We start from the raw sequence: 23656 nt of genomic DNA, 5'->3' as shown, positions 1-23656 counted from the left end.
GTGAAGGGCCTTGAGGAAAAACCGTATGAGGAGTGGTTGAGGTCACTCGATCTGTTCAGCCTGGAGGAGACCAAGGGGAGACCTCATTGCAGTCTACAACTTCCTCATGAGGGGAAGAGGAGGGGCAGGCACTGATCTTTTCTCTGTGGTGACCAGTGACAAAACCTGAGGGAATGGCCTGAAATTGTGTCAGGGGAGGTTTAGGCTGGATATTAGAAAAAGGTTCCTCACACGGAGAGTGGTTGGGTGCTGGAAGAGGCTCCCCAGGGAAGTGGTCACTGCACCAAGCCTGACAGAATTCAAGAAGTGTTTGGATGACACTCTCAGGCACATGGCGTAACTCTTGGGAATGATCCTGTGCAGGGCTAAGGGTTGGACTTGATGATCCTTGTGGGTCGCTTCCAACTCAGCATATTCTGAGATTCTGTGATTCTGTGAATACTCAGTTTGTGGCATGTAAACCTCAGTAAGCTATCTGGACTCCCATGATTACATAGCAGAAGTTTCTTGGGTGTTGTTTCTCCTTTTCTAGCCAGCACAGCAAGGAATCAAGGTGACGTGAAGTGTAATTTGTGAAGCTTGCACAAAGTGAGCAGGAGCAGAATCCCTGCAGCAGGAAAGAGGCCTGACTCAAGGCAGGGGAGATTCTTTGTTTTCTCGTCAATGTAATGCTGATATGTCAGTCTCTGTTAGTGAAATCAGAGGGGTATCATCACCAAGACGCTGAGGATGATTGGAGCAACCTCAACTCCTGAAGTAAGCATCCCTCTTAGGACTGATGACTGTGCAGAGCAATGTCCTCTTTTTACTTCCTGGCTTGGATCACCGGTGTATGCTGCATTCCAGGCAGGATAATTGAATTATTATTCAATATTATATACTGAATTATATTGCTTTCAGAGAACCAGCACCTCATTAAAAGCATTCCCAAAGGTCACTGATTGCAGTATGAGCTCTGACTGGCTGTGTTAGATAAAGATTGAACAGAATTGTCAAGGACAGTTCCCTTTCCTGTCCTACTCCAGGAAATTCAGATACGTAATTGGAAATCTCACAGCCTGGAAAATTAAGGACAGAGGGTTGTTGTCACAGAGAAAACAATCTTGTTTTGGTTTTTTCACTTGAAAAACATAATGTTATGAAAGGTATTTTAATAAGTGATATTTTTTCCCCTCAGTAAAATTCCAGTTTTTCATTAGGAATATTTATACTGTTCACATGCACTGTGAGGGCTTAAGAGAAATCAGCTGAAGCTTCTCTGCTATTCAGTTTGCCCTCCCCTGTTTGTCTTATTTCTCCAACTTATCCCATAACGTGACTGGCTATTGTTGTACCTTGAGAGGTCATGTTTCTTGCCACAGATCACCAGGTGTTGGGTTCACCAATGCTCAGCTCTTTTGTTTGGTCATATTGATGCCCTCACTCTGAAATGTTACTTTTCCTACTTCATCTGGAAGTAGCAGAATATTTTTTGTTGTAATGGTTGGTCATCATAAAATCAACAGCATAATGTTTCTTTAGATGGTTAATGGTAATATGAGTTGGTGCTTTCAGCTGTCTTTAATAGATTAGCAGGCATGAAAATTACGGAAAAAACCTTTTCCCAGCCAAAGCCATTTTGGCCAGCTTTTCTTCAATGCATCACAGATACTGTGTTTTCATACATTAAAGGATCTCACAGCTGCAGTAGATCTTGCTTGTTTGTGGCTCTGGTTCTTTTTTGAGGTCATAGCACAGCCTGTAGAGCAAGGAGGCGTATGCCTTGAACATGTAAAATAATAGATCTTCCTGTGCCTCCCAGTTGTACTTCCTAGTTGTGGGGATGTGCTGCTCAGCTCTTCTCATTGCTTATGCTTTATCCTAGCCTCTTTCATTTCAAAACTTAAGCACTCAAAGTACATTACACTTTATGTCATTGTGTGTCCTGTTATTTCTAGAAATCTATCTTTTTGTGGCAAACACCATTAAGGAGCAAACTGGTAAGAGATAATGGCCTTGTGTGCTCAGGGACAGCATAATGATGCAGCTTGTGCAGCTGAAAGGATTTCAGTTATTTAGTACTTTTGTGTACTTTTAGCATAATTTTTCATGGTATTTATGAGAGAGGAGCAATATTTCAGTGAGTGAGAAAATCAGCTTCAAGGCAGTATTCAGAATGAATGTGCCAAAAAGCAGTACCAAACTGGGATCATATTAAATTTCTGCAGTCTCTTCACATTCACTTTTCAGAGTTTCACTCATCCTACTCCATATTCCACAGGATCATTCAAATTTAAAAGTGATAAATCAAGCATAAAAGTAATCATTCAAGGCAAGGAGAAGGCCTTTGGCATTAGAAAGGCTACCGTGCCCAAGGCACTCTGCAACTCCATCGTACACATCAATGTTTTCTCATCTGTGTTTCACCTCAATAACCAGGTTTTCTCTTTGTATTTATTAATGTAACCCTACAAATCATATACACATGATAGTGTCCAGCTTATACCTGGTAAATATCCCATTAGTACATTACAGTAGTATTTCAGTAACTGGGATAGAGCTTCAGTCACCCAAGCATAGATGTTGAGTGTATAACTGTGGGATGTCCTGTCATGACTTCAGCTGCCACCCCCAGGATGTGAGGGTCTCATGCAGATCCCTCGCTGTATCTGCCAAACATGCATGGATTTCTCACTCTGGCTTTTCCTTCTCGGTAATGGCTTTTCACCCTCTGAGGTTGCTGCTGAAATGGTCTCTCTGATCAGAACGCATCAGTATTGTGTCCTTATAGGTATATCTTCTCCTTAACTCCCTTTCTGAGGCAGAAACTGCTTAATGTCTGTGTTGTTGGCCAAATCACTTTGCTCCTATTTTGAATGCTTGTTGCTCTGATGCTGCAAGTTCTCTGCTTCCCAGTCCCTCTATGTGTGCACTTTGTCTTCTTGCCTTTTCTGCCTTTCCCAGCAGTTTCTTTCCCAGGTTTGTCTCTCTGAATCTCATTCCACTCAGGGCATGATTAGTGACTTCACAGACCCTCTGAAAGTGTTTAAGTTTGATTTAACAGAGACAACCCTATTGCTTGGTTTTTTTCTGATATCTTTTAGGAGCTTTATTCTTTCAAATATAAGATTTTATATTTAGATGTTAGCCTAGAAATAAGGCCTTAGCCCAGTCCTATAACAATCATGTGCTTGTCAGCTATTAAACCCAGTGTCTCATAACAAGCAATGTTAAAGAAATACTCATCTGTTGTTAGAAAATGAAAAACTGTTTCTTGGAGATTGGTATGATTTGTATGATTTCTCACTCCCCAAAAAAGAAAAAAAAGTATCAGAATGACAGCGCCTGAAATGAATTAATGACAATTTTATTGCTCTTTTGTAGATATAGAAATTAGCACAATGGCTCTTCATTGTCATCCTGTTCCTGTGTTTAAGAGTCTAATCCTCAGAGCGTGATACCACTGGGCTGCATTTTGTCATTGTTGAGGGTATTTAGGGAACTCAGCATCAAATTCCCACTGCCTTAGAAAAGAGCACAATGTTTAAAAATTTAAAACTATCTTCAGTATTTACCTCAGATGATGGAGCTTTTTCAAGTATTTGAACTTTCCTTGGAAGCACCAAGGCTCAAGCCTCTCATTTTTCCCCATCTCAAGCCAAAATTCTGGCAGCAATGACTCCTTGAACTGGACCTTCAGCAGACTAAACACGTAAGACTTAAAATAAAACAGCCAGTTACTTCATCATTTGGGGAATTACATTTTAAAGTTTTTTTTCCTTGGAAAACTTTTATAAAAGATTCTGGAAACAAGTTGCAAAGGAGACTGTAACTTTCCTAGCAGTGAACACTGATATCTTTTCTTTCCCTCCCCTTTTCCAAAGAAGTACTCTTGTTTTGTGTCTTGTGTCCTTTGTGACAAACCAACACTCAGGAGTTTGGGGTGCTTTTTTTTTTTATCAGACAGATTTTACAGATTAATATCTTTGTAGCAAACATTGAAATCCATAGAAAACCCCACCTATTTGTGATTAATTCTCTGCAGGCTGGAATACTTGATAACATCTAATAGATCTGTGGCAAAAGCCAATGTCATTTCACAACAGAGCCCCACCCCTGGGCTGAGATCAAGTCATGCAAGTAAATAAACCCCAAGTTCACATCTGATTAAAGCAGATATATGGGAGGTGTGAACGAGACTGGCCAGATGCTACATCATATGATAAACATCAAGGATCATGGTATCATATAAAAATGGGCATTTATATGGTACAGCCGGCTATGCATAATCTTCTCCTAATTTATAAGGCTGGAGCATCTGGTCCATTGTTGTTTCTTTATCAGCTTTTCTGGAGCCCTGTTCTTGAATTTCTGGTAGCTGAATACTGCTCTTGTGAGTGCCAGCAGAATGGGAAGAGAAAGGCATTTATGGTAGGAGATAAGCACTTATTCTATCCAACAGATAAGATAATGTTCAAACACAGTCATGAAAGAAAGAAGGGTAGACCCTTGTGGGATGGGCTCCACTTCACAACAAAGTCCATAACCTCAAACTCTCAAAGACATAGTATCTATTTCTCATTAGAGGGACCCTCAGTCGTGATAGAGGGACCCGACCAGATGAGGCTATTGTGACAGGCAGACATCCCTCAGCAAAGTGGCAAGTGAGAACTTACAGAATTGCACAAGTCCTAAGTCCTTCTTTTGTTACACTGCTTGGTCTTCCCCACCCACTGGCATACCCCAAAAAGTCAGCATTTATTTATCTCTTTTCTGAAACAGAAGCTGGCACTTGGGTAGAAAATGTCTCCTCTGTAAGTGACTAAAAAATCAAGAGAAGGGTGTTTTCAGCTGGGTCTTGCAAACTTTTGGCCAGAAGAAGCCAAGGCAACGATGTGAAAGCATCCTGAACTGAATGGTGTACATGTGCATGAACCACTGCAGAGCTGTGTGCCAATCCAGGCAGTTCTGGAGATGGTCTGCTTGTGCCCATGAAGAGAAAGAGAAAGGAGGGGCAGAGCTCACTTTTCCAGGTATTTCCAAACTGACTTGCCTGCAGGAAAGTCCCAGCTGTAGTTAAGAGAACTCTTTCTCCATTCCACCCTCATGGAGTCATAAATAGCAGTGCAGCATACAGTCTAAGTCACAATAAGTTGTTTTTAAAAGTTACAGCATTGCCAACGCTATCTAGAAGCTGTGGGTTCAGATCCTTCAGCCTTTGTGGACTAAAAATACAGCACCAAGCCCTTCCCTGGTAAAATTACATGTCAGAACAGCGCTGAAAGGAAATTTGCATTTCAAATGGAAAGGGAAAATTTGCTTTTCCAGAACATCATGGGGCTGGCAATAATAAATCATGGTACTGTCAGAATGGAAGTGGGTTCCTGCAACTCTTGCGCTGCTTTCCGTAAGCCTGTGTTGTTGCTGAGGAAGTGAAATCTGGTTAGCAACACAACTGTGCAAGACTTCTTCAGATCTTTTATTGTTTTTCTCAGTATGCATGCTGCACATATTTCATAATTTAATAAAATTGAAAAACTTTCAGATTTCAAATGTCCCTGTGGCTCTGCTGCTTCTTTTTTTTTTTTTTAATGTTTTCTTTAAAAGAGTTTCACCCTCTGCATCTGACATAGGTACAGTATTCGGCATTGTCTTCTCTGACTAGTGTTAGTAGATGTTACCTTAACAACGCTTTATCTTTGTGTAACATGAGCTGCACTAAGGAAAGAAGTGAATTTCAGAAAGAACTTGAATTACTACAGATATTACTTTCAGGCTGTGATGATCCACAAATGGATGAAGTCATCACTGCTGAAATATAAGACAGGGTATTTCTTAATAGTTTGCCTGGTCAGATTTATTGTTGTTCTGGCCAGTGCAAGAGGGGCAGCAGGGCAGTGCTTGATCTGAGTCTTGTCTTGGCGCTAGGTATTGTACAGAGATTTAATAAGACTCATGTCCTAAAAAAACTTACCTAAATAAAGAAACTGTGGATATGGGTGGGGAAAGCAACTGGAAGAACTGGGAAAGGAGTGAAAAGAGGAAGTGTGGTGAAAGAAACCTGGGGTTATGGACTAGATATATGGACATGGCTAGATGTCTGCAAACTTAGTCATTCAAATATATAATGTATTAAAATCAGGTGGTGGAAATATTTATTTATGGAATGACCTCTTTCATTTTGGTAAAGGCAAGTATGACGAGCATTCACTTCCTTAAGCACAGCCTCTTCCCAAACACCTACTGCCAGCACCCTGATGCAGCTGTCAGCTGTGATGCCTCCAGCTGAGGTGTTAGTGACAGACCATGAAAAATGCTTTGGATGTGGTTTAAGAGAACTCAAGCTCAGTTACGTAAACTGAATTGATCCACCTTTGTGTATGTGATTTAAGGGAAAAGTAGATAGTGATTACGTAGCAGGGAGCTCCAGTATTCCCAGGGCTTGCTTTGCCCTTTTGTGTCTGCTCCAATCTCTCCTCCTCTCATTTCATCTGCAGTAAGAGAATGTAGTTAAGTACTAATATTGCCACTGTCCTCATGATACCTGCCTTTGAGATATTTATATGCATTGATGAGATCCCCTCTCAGTTTTCTCTTCTCTAGGCTAAACAGGCCCAGCTCCCTCAATCTCTCCTCCAAAGAGAGATGCTCCAGATCCCTAATCATCTTTATGGCCCTCCGCTGGACCATCTCCAGCAGCTCCTTGTCTTTCTTATACTGAGGAGCCCAGAACTGGACAAAGTACTCCAGATGGGGCCTCACTAGGGCTGAGTAGAGAGGGAGGATCACCTCCCTCGACCTGCTGGCCACACTTCCCGATGCACCCCAGGATACCATTAGCCCTCCTGGCCACAAGGGCACACTGCTGGCTCATGGTCAACTTCTAATCCACCAATACTCCCAGGTCCTTCTCAGTAGAGCTGATTTCTAGTAGGTCAGCCCCCAACCTCTCCTGGTACTTGGGGTTATTCCTCCCCAGGTGCAGTTCCCTACACTTGCCCTTGTTGAATCTCATTAGGTTTCTCTGTCCAATTTTCCATCCTTTCAAGGTCCCACTGAATGGCAGCACAACCCTCAGGTGTATCAACCAGTCCCCCCAGTTTTGTAACATCAGCAAACTTGCTGAGAGTCTCTTCCTTTTAATTGTCTTTCTTCGAGTGAAAGAAAGGATCTTTCCTGTTTTTGTTTAAATTAGTTCCTGGCTAATCACATACTGTTTTCACTGACAGAAATGTTATGTTGAGGGTACTACGAAGACATTGTGAGCATGGGCGTACTCCTGTACTGTACATTTCTTATTTTAAAGAGAGGACACTTTTTTCATATTCTGTTGCAACCGTGGTTCTAGAAGACATAAAATATCTGAAACTTCTATTTTATAAATTGTATTTTAATTCCAAGGTTTAAAATAGAAAAACCCTAGAAGGAATCTTAAGGATATTTCCACAAATGCTTTTTGCATGTTTTTTCTTTTATGTTACAAGACTGTTTCCTTTGAAAATGCAAATATATACCATCATAAATTGTAATATAGGACATACAAACAGTCCTTGACCTTCATGTAGCATAAAATGATTGTGAGGAATCAAATAATTTAATGCAGCAAAGGTTAGTTTAAAAAGTGTCCAAGTATGTATTCCAGACATAGACAACAGATGTTGATTTACAGCTGGATCTGTGATGGAAGGTATCTTCTGCCATTATGCCTGTAACTGGGAAGAGAAAGATAATTGCTGCTGGAGTGCGCATTTAAGCTGGGTGGTATTAAACTGAACCGACACTGAACACATGCCATTCTCCTGCATTCCTCCTGCAGCTCTGCAGGTTGTTTGGAAGTCCAGCTCTAACCTGAGCTTCCAGCTCTTTACAGTACTGGGAAAGTGAGCAAAACTGCAGGAATGTCCCCTAGAAATGGGCTCCCTCCTTAGCCTAAATCCACTGACCAAGACTCAAGAAAGACCAGTGTTATGCACCATATTATGAAGCTGAAGAAAGGAAAACTTTTATAGTTAGGGTATAACAATTAGGGTAGAACAGAAGCCCAGGTTCAAGCTCTGATGCTTTTTCAGTTTCCCCCTAGAAAGGGCCCAGATATGAGCTTGCTAAGGCCAATTCCAGTGAAGTCAACTGTGGGCTAGGTCTTTGTACACTCTGTGCCTTTGCACCTGCAAGACAGGATTGATAGTAAATCTCTTTGCTGGGCATATAATACATGAAGATAGTCTAGTGATTGAGGTAAGTAAAAAAACAAATTTTCAGATCAGCTAATGGAGCTAACTTTTGCATTTTGGCCCACAGGAACTTATGAAATTTGATAACTGATTTATTTTTACAAAAATTACACTGAAGAGTGGCTATGAAAAGGGGACAGGCATATTTTAATTAATCCATCAGATCAATTCCTGAACAGAATTGAGATGCAGAGCTTGCAGGAGAACTGCATGTTAATAAAGTTGGAGGTAACTCATTTTCCTAATTAATTTTTACTTGACAGAAAAAAAATTGAAAGTAATACTATTTATAACTGTTTAAAGAAAGGCACAGAGATAATTTTGAGGACAGCGCCAGCATGCAAATAATTTTCTATCCCATTCTTCTAATCTCCTTGGCCTTATCATTCTTACCTGGTGTGCAACTAACTGAGATTATGTAAGAATTCTAGCTAATACTGTCATATGGGATGGCAGTTTCTATGCCACACTTTATTTTCTCCTTTTGGAGAGCATCTGCCTTTGTGATCTTGACTTCCAGAGTCATCTCCAGTTTCAGCTAGTGACTTACCTGTTGTGGAGGTGGCAGCCCTGTCACTGCAGTACGGTGCATTGCCTGCTGCTGTAAGTACTGCTGCGGTCCAGCATGGGTACATATGTTTTAGCCACGATGCAGTAGCTGACTCCAGGCCTCAAATCTTTTATTTTAATAACCTTGTCTTTTCCTTCATACGCCAGGACTCTGTGTTGCTTCAGACACAGTGGAGAAAAAAGAGCCAGTCAAACACATTTCCCTAGCAAATGTGTTTGTGAGTAAAGTTTAATAACAACAGAGGGTGTAGAACAGCATGTGGACTTACACATAGTCCACAGCATTAATAATTTATTTATGATTTTAAAAGAAAATTCTGCCCCTCCCCTCAAATTCCCCTCCTGTCTCAATTTTTAATATAGATCTTAGAGTATGAAATACTAAGTTGATGATAAATAATACAGGGAGGATTTACAACTCAGCTGAAACAAATTTTATTCCTGAAAAATAAGCCTATGTTGTTTACAAATGCCTGTGCAGTCATCAATGCTCTCACAATCCCAGAAGACTACTTCAGCTGTAAAACAAGGATGGTGTGCCCACACTTTCCTGGCCTTTCAACGGTAAAGAGTTCATATTTGAATATACACTTACCTCATCTAGCAAGTTGTTAATTATGAAGACTTGATACAGCAGATCATAATAATTTGTCATTGGTATCTTGCTGCCTTTCTTCCTTTTATATGGAGAACGTGGAGCCTGGAGCTTTACTATAATGGATTTGTTGCTATGAACCACAGTTACTATTGGAGGTCCTATCATAGCTAAGGAAAAAACCCAAAGCTATAAACACAATTCTGGTTTATTAATAATATTTCATAGAACACAATTTGAATCCATTCATCAAATGGTCATATTGCCAACAATATATTATGCTGTATTTACTGTTAAAGAGTCACTTTATAAATTCTTACTTCTTGGTGGTTATTGCTTGGTTATTGCTATTTCTGGGGTGACATTTCCTGTGTTTGTAAATCTATCTTTGAACTAAACTTTTTGAAATCTCTTAGAGCTCCATGTTGCTGCGTGCTGACTGGTCAAGCAAAACGCTTTGGATTCTTTGTCCTAATTTTCTTTTTCCCTCATGTTTGTCTGTGTGCTTGGACTGCATAAAATATCTATTTGAATCATTTCAGTTATGCCAAGAATGCAGTTTCCATCATCACTTTAAAATTTTTTGCAATTTGCTTGGTTAAACACAGCTAAGGGTTCAAGGTAGTGCCTGCATACCTGTGTGTGCAGCCCCAGAAATGTGGGGAGACAGGGCAACAGCTGCCCCATACATCTCTTTAGGAGGAGGAGGTGGCACAGGACAAGATGGGCTGTGCTGCTGCAAGGTACTGCTTTATATCAAAGCTTGTGGTTTCATTTGTGCAGGAGGCTCAAGGTAGTTTGCACTGCAGAGTTGTGAAGTGACCCCACGTTGACAATTCAATTTTGCATTGACCAGTGAGGGAAAATTGGTTAATTCATGGGGAACTTTTGGATAGGTAGATTGGTACTGTTCAGTGTTTGGACAGTCCTCTATTTCTAACATCCTATGGCATTATAATGACAGAACTAACTAAAAGCTTGGCACATGTCTGTTTTATGTCCTTTGCTGCAGTGAGGAAAACACATAAATATGAGGAGGATGGTAGCCACACAGCACTCAGCTCTCTTTTTGCCCCAAGAAGGGAATGTTTCCTTTTTTTCCGTCTTGTGTCCTGTCCTTCTAGCAGCTTGAAAACTGGCTGAAAATAATTAATGTAGTTCCATGCTCTGAGGAAGAGGGCAATGTGAATTAAAGGGAGCTGGGCACTTTTGATCTCCTAACTATTGGTAGGTGCCCATTTAGCCATAATTGGTTGGCTTTCAAGTGTGGGAAAAATTATTTTATTATAACACTTCAACTGGGAGCTATTGACTCAAAACTTCTTTAGGTACAGCTTTGTAGCTAGAAAAGGATGCTTGCAAATTGTGAGCAGAAATTATGCATTTCATGCCTTGGAAGATCAAATTCCTTTCTGAGAGACCCATATGTTTGCACTTACTTTCTCGCCAGGGAGTGAATCTGCAGCTGAGGCTCCAGTTGGAAAAGACACCAGCCAATGCGGCTTTCACTCTTCCGTAGTAAGGCTCCCGGATGTCAGAGGTCTCATGTGTTAGGTCACAGACATGGCTTTGAATTCCCCAGCAGTCATCTTTGTTTTGCCACGTGGTCTGCCCATAACTATGGAGAAAGAGAAGGAAGGATGTAAACTTTAGCTATTACTGACTGGGTCCATGCAGATTGTTAGCCCTCTGTTTTACTTCGGTGTCATTGACACCGGTGGAAATTAACTGCTTTCAATTTGATGACAGGGAAGGTTGATTTCATGGGCATTTGGGAGCTACAGGTTTTTGTTTTTTCTGAAAGAAACCTAAAGCAGAGACATGGGTCACCAGCCCTGTAGGAAGCCACCTCTTACTTGCCCTGTGGAAGAGGCAGGCAAGCTTTGGCTTAGCCAGTATGTCCAACAATGAGCAGAATGCCAGATTTCACCAGGTAATTTCTCAAGGGCAATGATGATTTCAGGCACTCACCAGGTGCACCAGGGATGGGAGCAGACCCTGAGGACTAGCCCCTAGTGTTGCCTCAAGCTTGCCATCCAAGGCACCCTGAGACATTGTCATGGGCAAGGTGGGCCACTGAAATACCTTAACTGTCCTATTGCAGAAGAACTTCACCTAGCCAGACATGCTTCCGCAGGCTGTTGGACCCAGTGACCTTCAGAGGTCCCCTGCAAACTACATTTTTCTTCAACTCTGTGGTGCAGTAAGGATACAGAGCATATTGCTGGAGGTGCTTGTTCCTTGTCTGCCTCATGCTGCTTGGCTGCACCTTATGGGATATTAATTGATAAGTGCAGTGACAACTGAGAGCTGGCAGCCAAGCGGGACATGGCTGTTCCCCAGGTATGAGGAGAATATCCCATGTCACCTGAGAAATCCTTTTGATGTGGCCAGCAGGGATAGGCCCTGGCACAGTGGGAGGCTGGAGTTCCCCCGATACTTACACTTTATACTGCACAAAGTAGAGTGTGTCTCTCGCCTCTCTGGCCCACCCAGGCTGCCAATGCAAAGTGCTGTTGAAGTTTAACGAATGAAACTCTACCTTCTGCGGCTTAATCGAGTCTTGCAGGTCTTGGTTTTCCATAAGTAAAAGTGCTGCAAATAATATGGAATGATAACATAACATGTTTGTCCCAGACACCCTCCTCCATATTGAAATCATGGGGGTACTGCCACAGACCATTTGGTTTTGTGACTAGCAGACCACAGAGGGAAATTAAATCTCCTGGATCTCACGATCAAAACATTCCAAGTCATGAGATCTAGTAGTTACAGAACAAGCACATTTAGTACTATGAAAGGAACACTTTTATGTGGACTGTCTGGGTGGGGTTTTTTTGTTGGTGGGGTTTTTTTGTTTGGTTGTTTGTTTGGATTTTTTTAAATTTTTGTGTTTTTTTTTTCCTTAGTGAGTTAACTGCTGTGGAAGATGCCTCATGCACATCCCAGGAAACAAATCCTTTGGATCTATTCACAGAGTCTGCAGTAAGCAGCCCATTCAGTAGTTAAAAGTCAAATGTTCTTTCCTCTATGTTCAGCTTTAACCTCAAGAGATTATAGCTCTTGAAGAGATTATAGCTCTTTTAACTGTTGCCACAGTTGCATTTACCAGCTCTTGCCTAATAAACAATAACCTGAGATTCACTGCTTTTCCTGTCTGCACTACTGGAAAAGCTGTCTGACAGTTTTTAAGGTCATCTGTTTTCAAAGTGCAATATTACTGATAGAATCGGTTAAAAACCTCTCCGAAACATCCAAATCCTAGTATTTTTCTGCGTTTTGCAACCTAGATGACAGCAGCTTTTTCCCTGGCATATCACAAAATCAGGTAAGATTTGTACTGGCTGAACTGAAACTGGTAATACAGCCATGAATAAATCTAATGGGTAACATGCTTGTTTTATCTGCATTTCAGAACCTTGAAAGATAAAGTAACAGACTAATTTAAAAGTGACTGGACTTTTAAAACCCAGCAAAAGATCCAGAGATTCCTTGACTCATCCAGAGATTTAAAAACAGGATCTGCCCCCTCCCCCCTTCCCACATAGGAAAAGAGCAAAAAGCCCTTACTTACAAGTTATCTCATCCTGAAGCAGGTGCATCAGTAACCAGAGGAAGGAAAGCATGATCCTCCTCATGCTTCGGAGAGCAGCTCCATGACTGAAAAGCAACTCTCTTCCTCTTGGGCATGTCTTATGAGGAAGTAATTTTTAACCACTCCAGACTTCCCCTTATTCTCAGTGGTTTTCCAAATTCCCCGGTTTGGTTTAATTTAGCTGGAAAACATGAGTTGCTCTAAATTAAAAATGAGCGATTGTTCTTACTTGGCAGCTGTGGTCATGCTGAAGTTTGGAACTAATTATGAAGCAAACCATCATAAATAAGGTCCTTTTTTAAAGACACTAATTCCCAAATGATGTCTGTCAGTATTGTTTTATCCCATAAATTTATCACAGAAGCTTGCTTGCTTGCCATCCTTTTTATCTATTAAATTATTCATCAATTTATGTATTTATTTATATTTCAGCTCACTAGTTGCTCAGAGCTGAAGAACACAAGAAATTTTGCTGCAAACATATAAAAGACCTACCCAAGGGTTGTCCTCTGGTTTGATGGACTGTCTCTGGGTCAAATGCAAGAGACGGAGTTTGCAGGTGTGTTCACAGCAGGACATCATCTAGGAGTGTATCACTGGAAGAATGAGGGGCTGTGAAACTGCTGCTGGCTGTTGGGCAGCATGTTCACACCACACAGGCTGCTGGAGAGATGATGGGAGGCTGCAAGACTACCAGCCCATTAACAGGGAATGAGAAGGTAAGCCCAGCCCACTGGGCCAAAGAGCCTCTCTGGGCTGGACTTTCAGACTGCCAGTCATATGCCCCAACTGGTGCAGGTGTGCTGCAACACTGCCTGCACAAATATTGGGATTTGTCAGTGCTGTCATCTGAATCCTGTCTTCCCAATATGTGCATCCCTACAAGCTTGACCCCAGGGCTGGAGATGCCAGGGCTCCCAGGCAAAAAAAAAATCTCACTTTGTGTTTACTAGTGCTTTAATGCCACGTGCATTCCTGCCTGGTGGGAGAGGAGTTTTGTGCTCCTGGGACGCATGGAAAACTCAGCCAAGCCAGTTGCTGGTGGTGGAGGTGGTGCTACTGGAGGCAGCTGGGAGCTTGCTGGCCCTCCTGCCTGGCCTTGCCCCTCACGCTTCCCTCTCAGAAAACTCCCTGATGCTGACACCCACCGGCTTCGCTGCTCATGCACTACTACAACTAGGCAAAAGTCAGGATTCATTCTCTTTTTGCGAACTCATGATGACAAGCAAGAGGAGAAAAATGCAAATTTTGTAAGACTTAACGAAGCACTATGTAACAACTCCCACCAAAGGAGTAATGGATGTGAAGACCATCTGTCTGCAGACAAAAAGAATTTGTCAGAGAATCATCTTTGCTTTGGGAAAAGGTGGAGGCAAAACACTTGTCAGGTTGAAAAAGTGCAAGTTCTGGTTCAAATGAAGATATTCTTCTATTTAAAAGCAACCAGTTATATTCAGCAAACTGGACAACATCTAATCAAGAAGCTGACCTTGGTCAGACAGATGGGCACAGGCTCTCAGTTCAGCTGATCACCTATACCTAATTATACAAGCATTAAATCTGCAGCAGATATACTAAAATGCTAACTGTGTAGCTTTGAATAATTAATTAGACAAACCAATTAAGGGAATTAAAGAATTGAGAAGAAATGAAGTGAAAAAACACCTACCAAAATGAAGGCAGAAAGTCTACCCTGGCTGTAAATTTTTTATCTATCCATTTCCCAAACGCATTTTCAAAATTCAGTGACCTTTAAGTAGTTCCCCACACCAAATGCAATTAGTATTTCATCATGTTATATGAGCTCAAGTGCGGGAATAGGGAACTTTTACAAACCAATCACTAGACTGAAAGGTTATCAAAGTTTAGTCACAGTTCACGTATTTGTTTACTCGAATAGTACCAACACACCTTCTCATACCCCACGTAACAGCTCATTGCCAGGAGCTGAAGTGTGGACCTTTGCCAAAATTGCTTTTGATGGTGGTTCCTCCTATGAATGCAGAACTGAGGGCCAGCCTGCCACGTGGTGAAACGGGGCAAGAAACACCTGTCACATGGAAAAACTCATGGTTTCATGTGTATTGCACTCTGATAGTGTTTTATCTGCAATTGAGCTCAGCCTTCTGCATTAATTGGTAACTCTTCATATAAATTTGGTTGTTATTGTTATAGCAGGTTATCAGCATCTGTAATGTTATGCTACTCATCAGCTTTGGTCATGCTGCTTCAGGGCTTTCTGTGATAAAAATTGCTGCAGTCAAAGAAGGACCAGCTACACACACACCTATAGATATGTACATACACATATGTCTCGAGTTTCATAGAATATGTATATAGTACATTTTTAAAAAAATTGAGGAACACTACAGGATGATGTGCACTGCAATGGCGTTTAAAATATAAGAATTTTTAAAAACAATATTAAGGGTGCTCTGAACTTTATGAAGAAATGAAAAGTCAATATATATTACTTTCTCCAGCAGAATCCACATAAGTAGTTATGCTATTAGCTCATCCTAGCTTACACACTGAAGCATCTTTTTCATACAAACTGCTGTGAAACAGCAGAACTGATGTTTTTGTGAACCAATATAGAACTCTGGGCATGAGGGTTCAATTCCATTCCTGGAATTGAAACCTATCAGAATGCTGGGAAAACAGCTTTTTTTTCTCTTGAGGACAAACTATTGCTACACAGAGGTAAAACTCAAGTACATTCTTGCTGAAAGTTGCCTGATTCATCCTACTTGATGGCACCATCTCCCTGGTTATTCCTTTTCTTTCTTTTTCCCTTGAATGAGTTATTTTCCATACATAAGAGGAGACAATTTAACCCTGAAACTGTTACTGTAGCATGACCTTTGGCTGTGAGTCTGATATTTGCAGTGGATATGAGGGTGGGTTTTGCTTACATACCTGAATGAGTGTGCGGGAGGATGAAGAAAGGGGAGAAATTCCCAAAGCATACAGAAAATACTTGTAGTAACTGGCAGAGGCCAGGCAAGTCTCTCTCATGTGTGGCATTTCACACAAAAATTAAAAAAATTAGTAGTTCACATTACTCTGGACCTAAAGACTATTCACAATTGGAGCTAGAGTTTTCAGTCTTTTCTAAACAGCCAGTGTGGACTCACAGGGAAACCTATCTTAGGAGGGGACTCGAGGTCTTCCAGTCCAGCCTAATGCTCAGCACAGGGCTAATGGCAAATTTATCCTATACTTAATCACTTTCAGTGTGCGTTTCCTCTTGCATATCCTAGTGGGATTCCCCTGCTGCAATTTATGACAGCTGGTTTTTGTGTTTTTACTGAGGGCCTCGGAGAAAAATCCCTCATTTCTGCAAATGTTCCTTACAGTTGGCTACTGCAGTTAGATCTCTCCTGAGTGCCACCTCTCCTGGCTGAAGGGATCCAGCTCCCTCAGCCTCTTCTGGTGTGGCAGGTGCAGCAGGGCTTCACCAGCTCAGTGGGGACAGGGATAATGAATCTCTACACTACACACAAGAAAAAAAAAGAAAGTAAACACCCACAGTCAGGCAGGAGGGACTTTTCACATTTTTCTTCCTTGCTCTTTAAGGAAGAGGCATTGCATCACATGAGTTCTCACAGAGAAGTTTCTGAGGAAGTGAGGTAGACTTTCACTGCACAGTGCGTGCTTTCCCTGCTTTCTGCCACAGGTACAACCTGTTCAGCTCTCACTGTTAAAGGGCTTGGGTCAACATCTTAAAGACTACAGTTAGAAATTCCCATTCTGTAGCTGCACCTAGATAGTAAGACATTTGAACATATCAAAGATGAAGATCTGCTGAAGGCTTGCAAATAGCAAGTCATTATTTGCACATGAAGTATTTATTTAAGAATGTGGAACACACTGAATTGCACCAGGAAGTTAGTAACCAACACCAACATTTATTAGGAACTGAAATTAATACAAAACCCCACAATAGCTCAAAACATTTTATTTAAATAAGAGGTTCCCTTAAAAAATTGTCAGTTTTTTCTCATTTGCAAAGCCATATGATTATACTTTTTCTACCCCTATGGAGTGCTGTAGTTTGTTTAAGACCATTGAGAAAAGACCCACTTTTCTTTACATTGTGGATCCCTCACCAAATTATCTGCAGACAAAAAAACTACTAACTTGGAGACATGTGGAATTAATATTCCACAATTTGTTGGGTTTGCTTAAGTAACCTTAATAGTATAGGAAAGGTACCAGGTGCTCAGTCAGCCAATAGAAACCCCAGATAAGCCTGGAGAGGTACAACACAAACATTGCTCATGCTTTCTTGGTCCACCTACTAAAGAAAGGAAGGCTCAAAGCCTGGTAGTGCAAATTCTCGCTCTCTCTGGCAAACTGCCACCAGAGGCAGCTGAGGCAACTCCTGAAACATTAGTAGCGTGGGTAGGATACACATTCATCTTGTAGGCAGTGGCTGGAAATCTCTGTACCTGATCACCGAAGTCCTGTCTAGTCCACAGACTGCACCAGGCTGACTCACCACACAGCACAAGGCCAAGAGGCTGGAAGGCATGCATTCAGAGAAAAAGACCGGAAGAAGTGGAATGCCTGTCTCCACATCTGTAATCAAAACTTCTGGTAGCTACTCTGGGCAATAAACCCTGGAAAGATCCAAGCTCCAGGGGTTTCCCTGGCCAAGGGAAAAAACCACCAGAAATAAAAAAAACCCCCTGCCTTTCACTCATCTCTTCTGCAGGTAGAAGTTGTTAAGCATCACACGTTCTAGCCTGTGGCTCAGTTCTGTGGTTGTCTCAGTACCATCTCTCAGTACCATCTCTCTATCATCCAAGGAGCACAAACTCTAGACCAGAACTCTATTTTAACAAGTCTTTACCACCACTATCTCCAAATTACTACTGAATATACACACTGTAGTTTTACAAGCCTTTTTTTTTTTTTTTAATAAATACAATGTTTCAGATCTTGAGTAGATATAGTTCCTGAGCATTCAGGAATCAGCGTGCTAAGGTTTTCAGGACAGTACACTCCATACTTAGCGGAATTGGTTTTCACACTTCTCAGAGGTGTTAGTTTCGAGTCTACTGCAATGTAACCATTTAACCAGAAAATTTTGATCACCGTGTGATTCTTAATGACAAAAAGCTTTGTTCCATATTCTTCTTAGAGGAAATGAAGTTTTGTGTATGTCAAATAAAATTGCTAGTTTTGCCGTGCACCCTGAAGCAACAGATAAAGTAATTCTTTGTACTTTCACAACCCAAATTCACAGTGTTCTATGGCAACTTCTATTCAGATTTCGGGGACAGGCAGGAACTGGTACTATACTAAAAGCTGATATAAGGCCAGACTGGTACCTGGGATATATCCACAGGGAAAAAGGGACTGAGGAATGGCAAAGGTGCTCTCTACCTCCTTGCTACCACTGCCCTCTAGCCATTCAGGCAAGCTTTTGCAACCCTTCCTTACTTGTTATAATTTATCTCACATTTAATCACATTTGCAGCAGGTCATCATAGGCCTCAACTCTACCAAACCTGGTAACAGAAAGCACAGAACACTACTTATGGTTCCTGTCTTCTGGAATAGGACTGCACGCACCCTCCACCCTTCCTATAATTAAATGAGCTGCTATTAATTTGCAAAATACACCGCAAAACACTCATAACGTAACACAAAATAGTCATACCCAGAAAGAAAATACAGTGTATTTATTTTTAGTTTTTTCACTCTGTATTTTTAATCTGAAAGGATTGTATTTACTCTCCATGGAAGGGTATTTTTGAAGGGCTGTAAGTTGTTTAAGCAGCCTTTCTGAGTCTGTCTTATTCAAATGATGTCAGCACAGGAAAAAGCCAGATCAGACCTGACATTCTACTGTGCACATTGCAAATATTTGACAACTGCAGAACACATAGCGAGCTGGCTGGCAGAACCACCTGGTTTGCCTGCTCATCATCTGTTTGTAATGCTTTTTCTCTTTCAAGGTGTGGCTGGACAGTAGAAATAAAAACATGACACAAATAAGACTTCTGTGATAATTTAAATTTCTATTAGTAAGAGTTTCAAGGAAGGCAAGCTTTCCTTACTCTGCAGCAACTAATCCATTCAAATGGTGCAACCATTTAATCATAATCCTTGTCCATAATTTTTAAATAGAACATAAGGAGAGTCTCCAGGCTCAAGCAACAGAACTGAAGTTACTGCAGGCTGCATCCACACTGTCAAAGGGCAAAAAAGAAATTGCAAAGCTGATGATGTAGCTGGTGAATAGAATACAGTATTAGGCTACATCTAATTAGGCACACACATTTGCCACACACATCTCCCTCAAACAGTGTTTTGATTTTCAATAATGCTCAAGCATACATTACATAGGTAACATGAACTCACCCATCTTCAAAAGCAGGTTTAGCCTTCAGAACAAAAGCTAACAGTAATAAAGAGGCAACGACACACATTCTTCTTCTGAGATTATATTTTCATATAAAAACATTTCAAATGTACAGTATTTACAACGTTTCAATTACACACTTCAGCCCAATGGTTGCATCCATTTAGAGAACATAGAGTGTTAATAAACAAGGGCTTCATAGTTAGAGGACTGAATTATAAAAAGAACACTGAAGAAATCTATGCAAGTCATTTATTTCAACAGATGAAAGGTGCTTTGTATTTGGTTCGTTGTTTTGGTTGCGTGTTTTTGATTTTTGGGTTTTTTTTTAGGCATGCTGAAACTATTAATTTGAACCAAGTACAACATCTTTTACTTATTAATACTCAACTGTTTAGATGGCACCACTTCAGAGCAACTGGTTACTCCTATCCCTGAGAAAAACAGGTCTTCTCACGCAATTTTCTTTTCCTGCAATCTTCTAATGAAGCATTACATACAAATATGCATGTCTCTTCTAGGCAACCAGGACCCTCCATGGTGTCTTGTTTCCACAGATGTCAGTAGATTTGACAAAAATTATTTTTTTTAAACTACATTGCTGATTCAGGTGGAAAACTATATAAAAGCAGAAGATTTGATGCTTCTGTGCCAGCACGCAGTACTGCCACATTACTTCACTGTTAACTGCAGATCTAATGATAAAAAATTACAATGTCCACTCGAGAACAAGAACTGAAGAAGTTCTTAGAAATGCTGTCAAGCATTAGGCCAAATTTTTGTAATGCAATTTCCTTTACATAGGATATGATATTTTGGAGTCCTATATTACATGGTTTCCCAAATCGCCTTTAGGAGAGAGGAAGGGAGGAATGCTGAGCAGTCAGGACAAGAGTAAAAATCACCTGAAAAAGTCTGAAGTAGTGAAACTTTCTAAGTGTGTCATACCGAATAGCTGATAGGTCTATAAAAGGCATGAATATTAAGTTATTTTGAATGTGTAAATGTTAGGCACTTTCATATCCTATGTCAAGGTGCTCTGCACAAATATCCAGAAGCTCAAGCAAACTACTTCTTCATCACAAGAATATTAATTTCTTAAAATAAACTAACTTAATTAGGTGAAAATGCACAGATAAAATATTCCCTGACAGCTTCCCAACTACATGCACATTGCTCAGGTACTTGGTATTACAGAACTGCAAAAGCAAAGCTCACTAGCTGTAGCTAGAAAGACCTTCCAATTTCCTTGTCCCAAGAAGTCCTCACCCTGCAAGCTGCTAGATTGTATTCTAACAGAGATACTATGAGGCACTTGCCCTGTTTTTAGGCTCTCAATACCACTACTGCCAATTGCTGAAAACAAGACTGGGAGAAAGAGAGCTTAATGACCTGGAAAGACATCCTTGACCCACTGTAGTCTCACATTTTCAGGTAGTCACAGCTAATAAAAGAATCCCATGCTTTATGCACCCTTGAACTTTATTTCACAATTATAAAACCTGTAAGCTGGTCTGAACAATTCAAACATCTAAACTATTCTTGTGCTATTGGCTACTTGTTAAGTACATAGTACACAGAAGACAGACCTGCAGGGATGGTGCTAATTCAGTGGCTTTTGTAATTAGAGGTCACAAATTTTCATTAAAAAATACATTTAACCTTGTGATATTACAAGAGGATGTCAGTTGTGTGCATATGTGTGTGGATATATATATATATATGTGGTACAGTAAAAAGCACTCATGTCACTGTTCTTGATTTTCAGCTTACAAAATAACAGTGCCTTTCCATTACACGTGACTATCTGCCATGCCAAATTCTTCCCATATGTTTATGATTTATTTCTGTGTCATTTCTTATTCATCTTATTGATCTTAACACTTGTTCTTAATTATGTCCTAGCTCTTGGCTGGGTCGTTTTACTCACACACGACTACATATGACTTGAAAGATTCAGAACAATGTACAGTGTAGCTGTATTGCAGGGGGAAGAGAAGAATCTGAGACAGTCACTTGGTTTTAAAATGCATCTATCTGCATTCCTCTTCCAGTGTGGCAGCAAAGGAGAACCTTCCAGAATGTAAAACACTTAGTGATCTCTTATGTTCACACAAATCTAAGATGCTGAGTCTTAGCTCCTAACAGCACCAGGGTTTCCACATGCACTGCTAAGAATGTAAATTTAATTTTCCAAGAAATTCTGACAGGAATGCTTCTGACAGGATCTTGGCTTTGAGGCAGAGATATCAAATGGAACTACAGCTAACTCCTGCCCTTCTTGGAGAACATCCATATATTTTTTTGGGGGCAAGACTGACAGAAGGAAAACAAACTACTAATTGCAAGTAGATATAATACTCTGAGCAGTTGCAAAGAAGATACTCAGCAAACTGTCTGATCAGAAACTTCTTCCCAAAACCAAGGTAACTTCACAGTTTCTATTTATCCCTTCTGAGCAAAGTTTAGCTTAAACAGTTACCTGACATTTATAAAGTCCTGAGGTATTTATTACAGTTCATATTTGTCAACAAACCTCCAAACCCAGAAAGAAATTACATCAACTCCAAGCTCTGCATAAGATGCAGCTGCTCATCTCCTTAGCAGATAGACAGCTAGAAGCTTCAGATATGAACCACATCACTAACTGAAAAAGGTCAGTTCAGTTGTAGTTTCAAATGCAAATTAAAGCTGACTTTCAAAAAGCCTTCTTGTAACACCAAGAGAGTTATTTTCTGCACTTCTGCCATGGAGATGCCTACACATTAATGGATCCCAAGCAGTAAGTCACTTTGAAACAGTTGCTAGGCAGTCTCACTATGTTTGAATATAATGCAGAAACAAATCACAGCCAGCTAACAAATACCGAAGTCTTTTGAGTCGGGTTTTCCATTACAGCATAACTACAAAATTCACGTGCTCGATTTGGCTTTTCCTATAATTATCAAAATCCTGATAAGCAATCTGTTACCTTCCTGTGGGTAGTGATGTGAAAAATAGCTATTGTTTTTAAATCTTTTGTACCATTGTGGTCAATATCTGATATATGCAGGAATGGAAGCAGCCCATAAACTGCTGTGTAGGCTAACTTCATCTTAAGAATACTCATATCACTGAGAAATATAAGGACAGAAGTACTACGACACTGGTTTTCCTTCAAAACCATCTGCTCTAACATGCTAACACTTCTGATAATCCTATAAAAATATCTTTTAAAACAAAGATACAATTTTGTACGAACGGACCAACTTGTGTCTGTAAAGCATCCTTTTGTTCTGAACTAAGCTACATTAATAATTACTGTAAACATATCCTACAAATAGAAAATACCTACCAAATCTTGACTAAGGGTAAATAAATGGATTGCATGGATTTTAATTATTAAAAAAATATAAAAAGATAAGATCCTTATCCCTCAGTTTTCAAAACTACAATCTCTATACTACAGAATTCAGAAGGCTGTCAGATGACAATAGCTTATGAACTACAACTTACCACATTATTTTTCTGTTGTCTTGAGATGTATTTTTAGAGGGAGGTGATTTTGTGTAGTTCCCAAGTTACATCATAAAAAGGGGAAACATGGTAGTAATTTTCAACCTGCTAGAAAACATGTTTGGAAGAAGTCCTGATGCCTTAAGCCCATAATGATTTTCTTATTTTTCTACCTTATAAGTTTTATAGGTAATAGAAGTAGATTTTAGAAACCCTTTCTCCCTCATCCCCATAGTACCCTTTAGTTTATACATTCCTTAATCATCTCACCCCATTCCATACCCCCATATCACCCTACCCCCATATCCAGTAGAAAATGTTTTGTCTCTTGTCAAGGCAACCCTATCTTGTTTGGAGAACGCTTGTATCTTGACCTAAACTGCAGGACAGAGCCAAAGAACTGGGTCACCCTGCTCTCTGTACGCTGAAGATGATGAAGAGGGGGTCCCAAAAAGCACCCCAGACCCAATTCCAAGAGGCGGGCCAGGGGGTGGACCAGAGCAAAAGCCACAGGGAGGACACACTTGGGATTGGCCAAATATTGTTATAAATGTAACATCTCGGGCACAGCCCAGCGCGCGCACATCATAACATCTCTTGCCTTGGCATAATTAAACCCTTTCTTATCTCACCCCAGCTTACGGCTCCTGAATTTTTTTCGTAGCACCAGCTCAGCAGGCATCATCCGATTGATTTCTATTTAAGGATTATATTGTTCTAAGAATCACGATAAAAATGCCCCAGAAGAAACAGGCTTTTGAATTTTGAAAACATTTTCTTAAGAATTTGTGCAACTACCCATTAGACACTTTTTT

The 23656-nt window shown here is 40.5% G+C and overlaps 2 protein-coding genes across 2 annotated transcripts in view; both read right to left on the bottom strand.

The window, feature by feature from the left end:
* Nucleotides 1-7253: 7253 nt before the first annotated feature.
* Nucleotides 7254-13065, bottom strand: IL22RA2 (interleukin 22 receptor subunit alpha 2). The gene is given in 7 exon segments (XM_027690109.1): nucleotides 7254-7685; nucleotides 8761-8939; nucleotides 9376-9545; nucleotides 10815-10993; nucleotides 11820-11970; nucleotides 12950-13025; nucleotides 13027-13065. Coding segments are annotated over 6 exon segments (771 nt in total). The 3' UTR covers nucleotides 7254-7685; nucleotides 8761-8783.
* IFNGR1 (interferon gamma receptor 1) overlaps nucleotides 13057-23656 on the bottom strand; it is a 34131-nt gene continuing 23531 nt past the window's right edge. The window contains exon 8 of the mRNA XM_027690099.1: nucleotides 13057-13151. Coding sequence (XP_027545900.1) covers nucleotides 13143-13151 — 9 coding nt within the window. The 3' untranslated portion in view covers nucleotides 13057-13142. The remainder of the gene's footprint in view (nucleotides 13152-23656) is intronic.

Source organism: Neopelma chrysocephalum, unplaced genomic scaffold, assembly GCF_003984885.1.
Source record: "Neopelma chrysocephalum unplaced genomic scaffold, ASM398488v2 Primary Assembly neopelma1_23, whole genome shotgun sequence".
Taxonomy (NCBI): Eukaryota; Metazoa; Chordata; class Aves; order Passeriformes; family Pipridae; genus Neopelma; species Neopelma chrysocephalum.
This window is presented reverse-complemented; position numbering and strand designations above follow the sequence as displayed.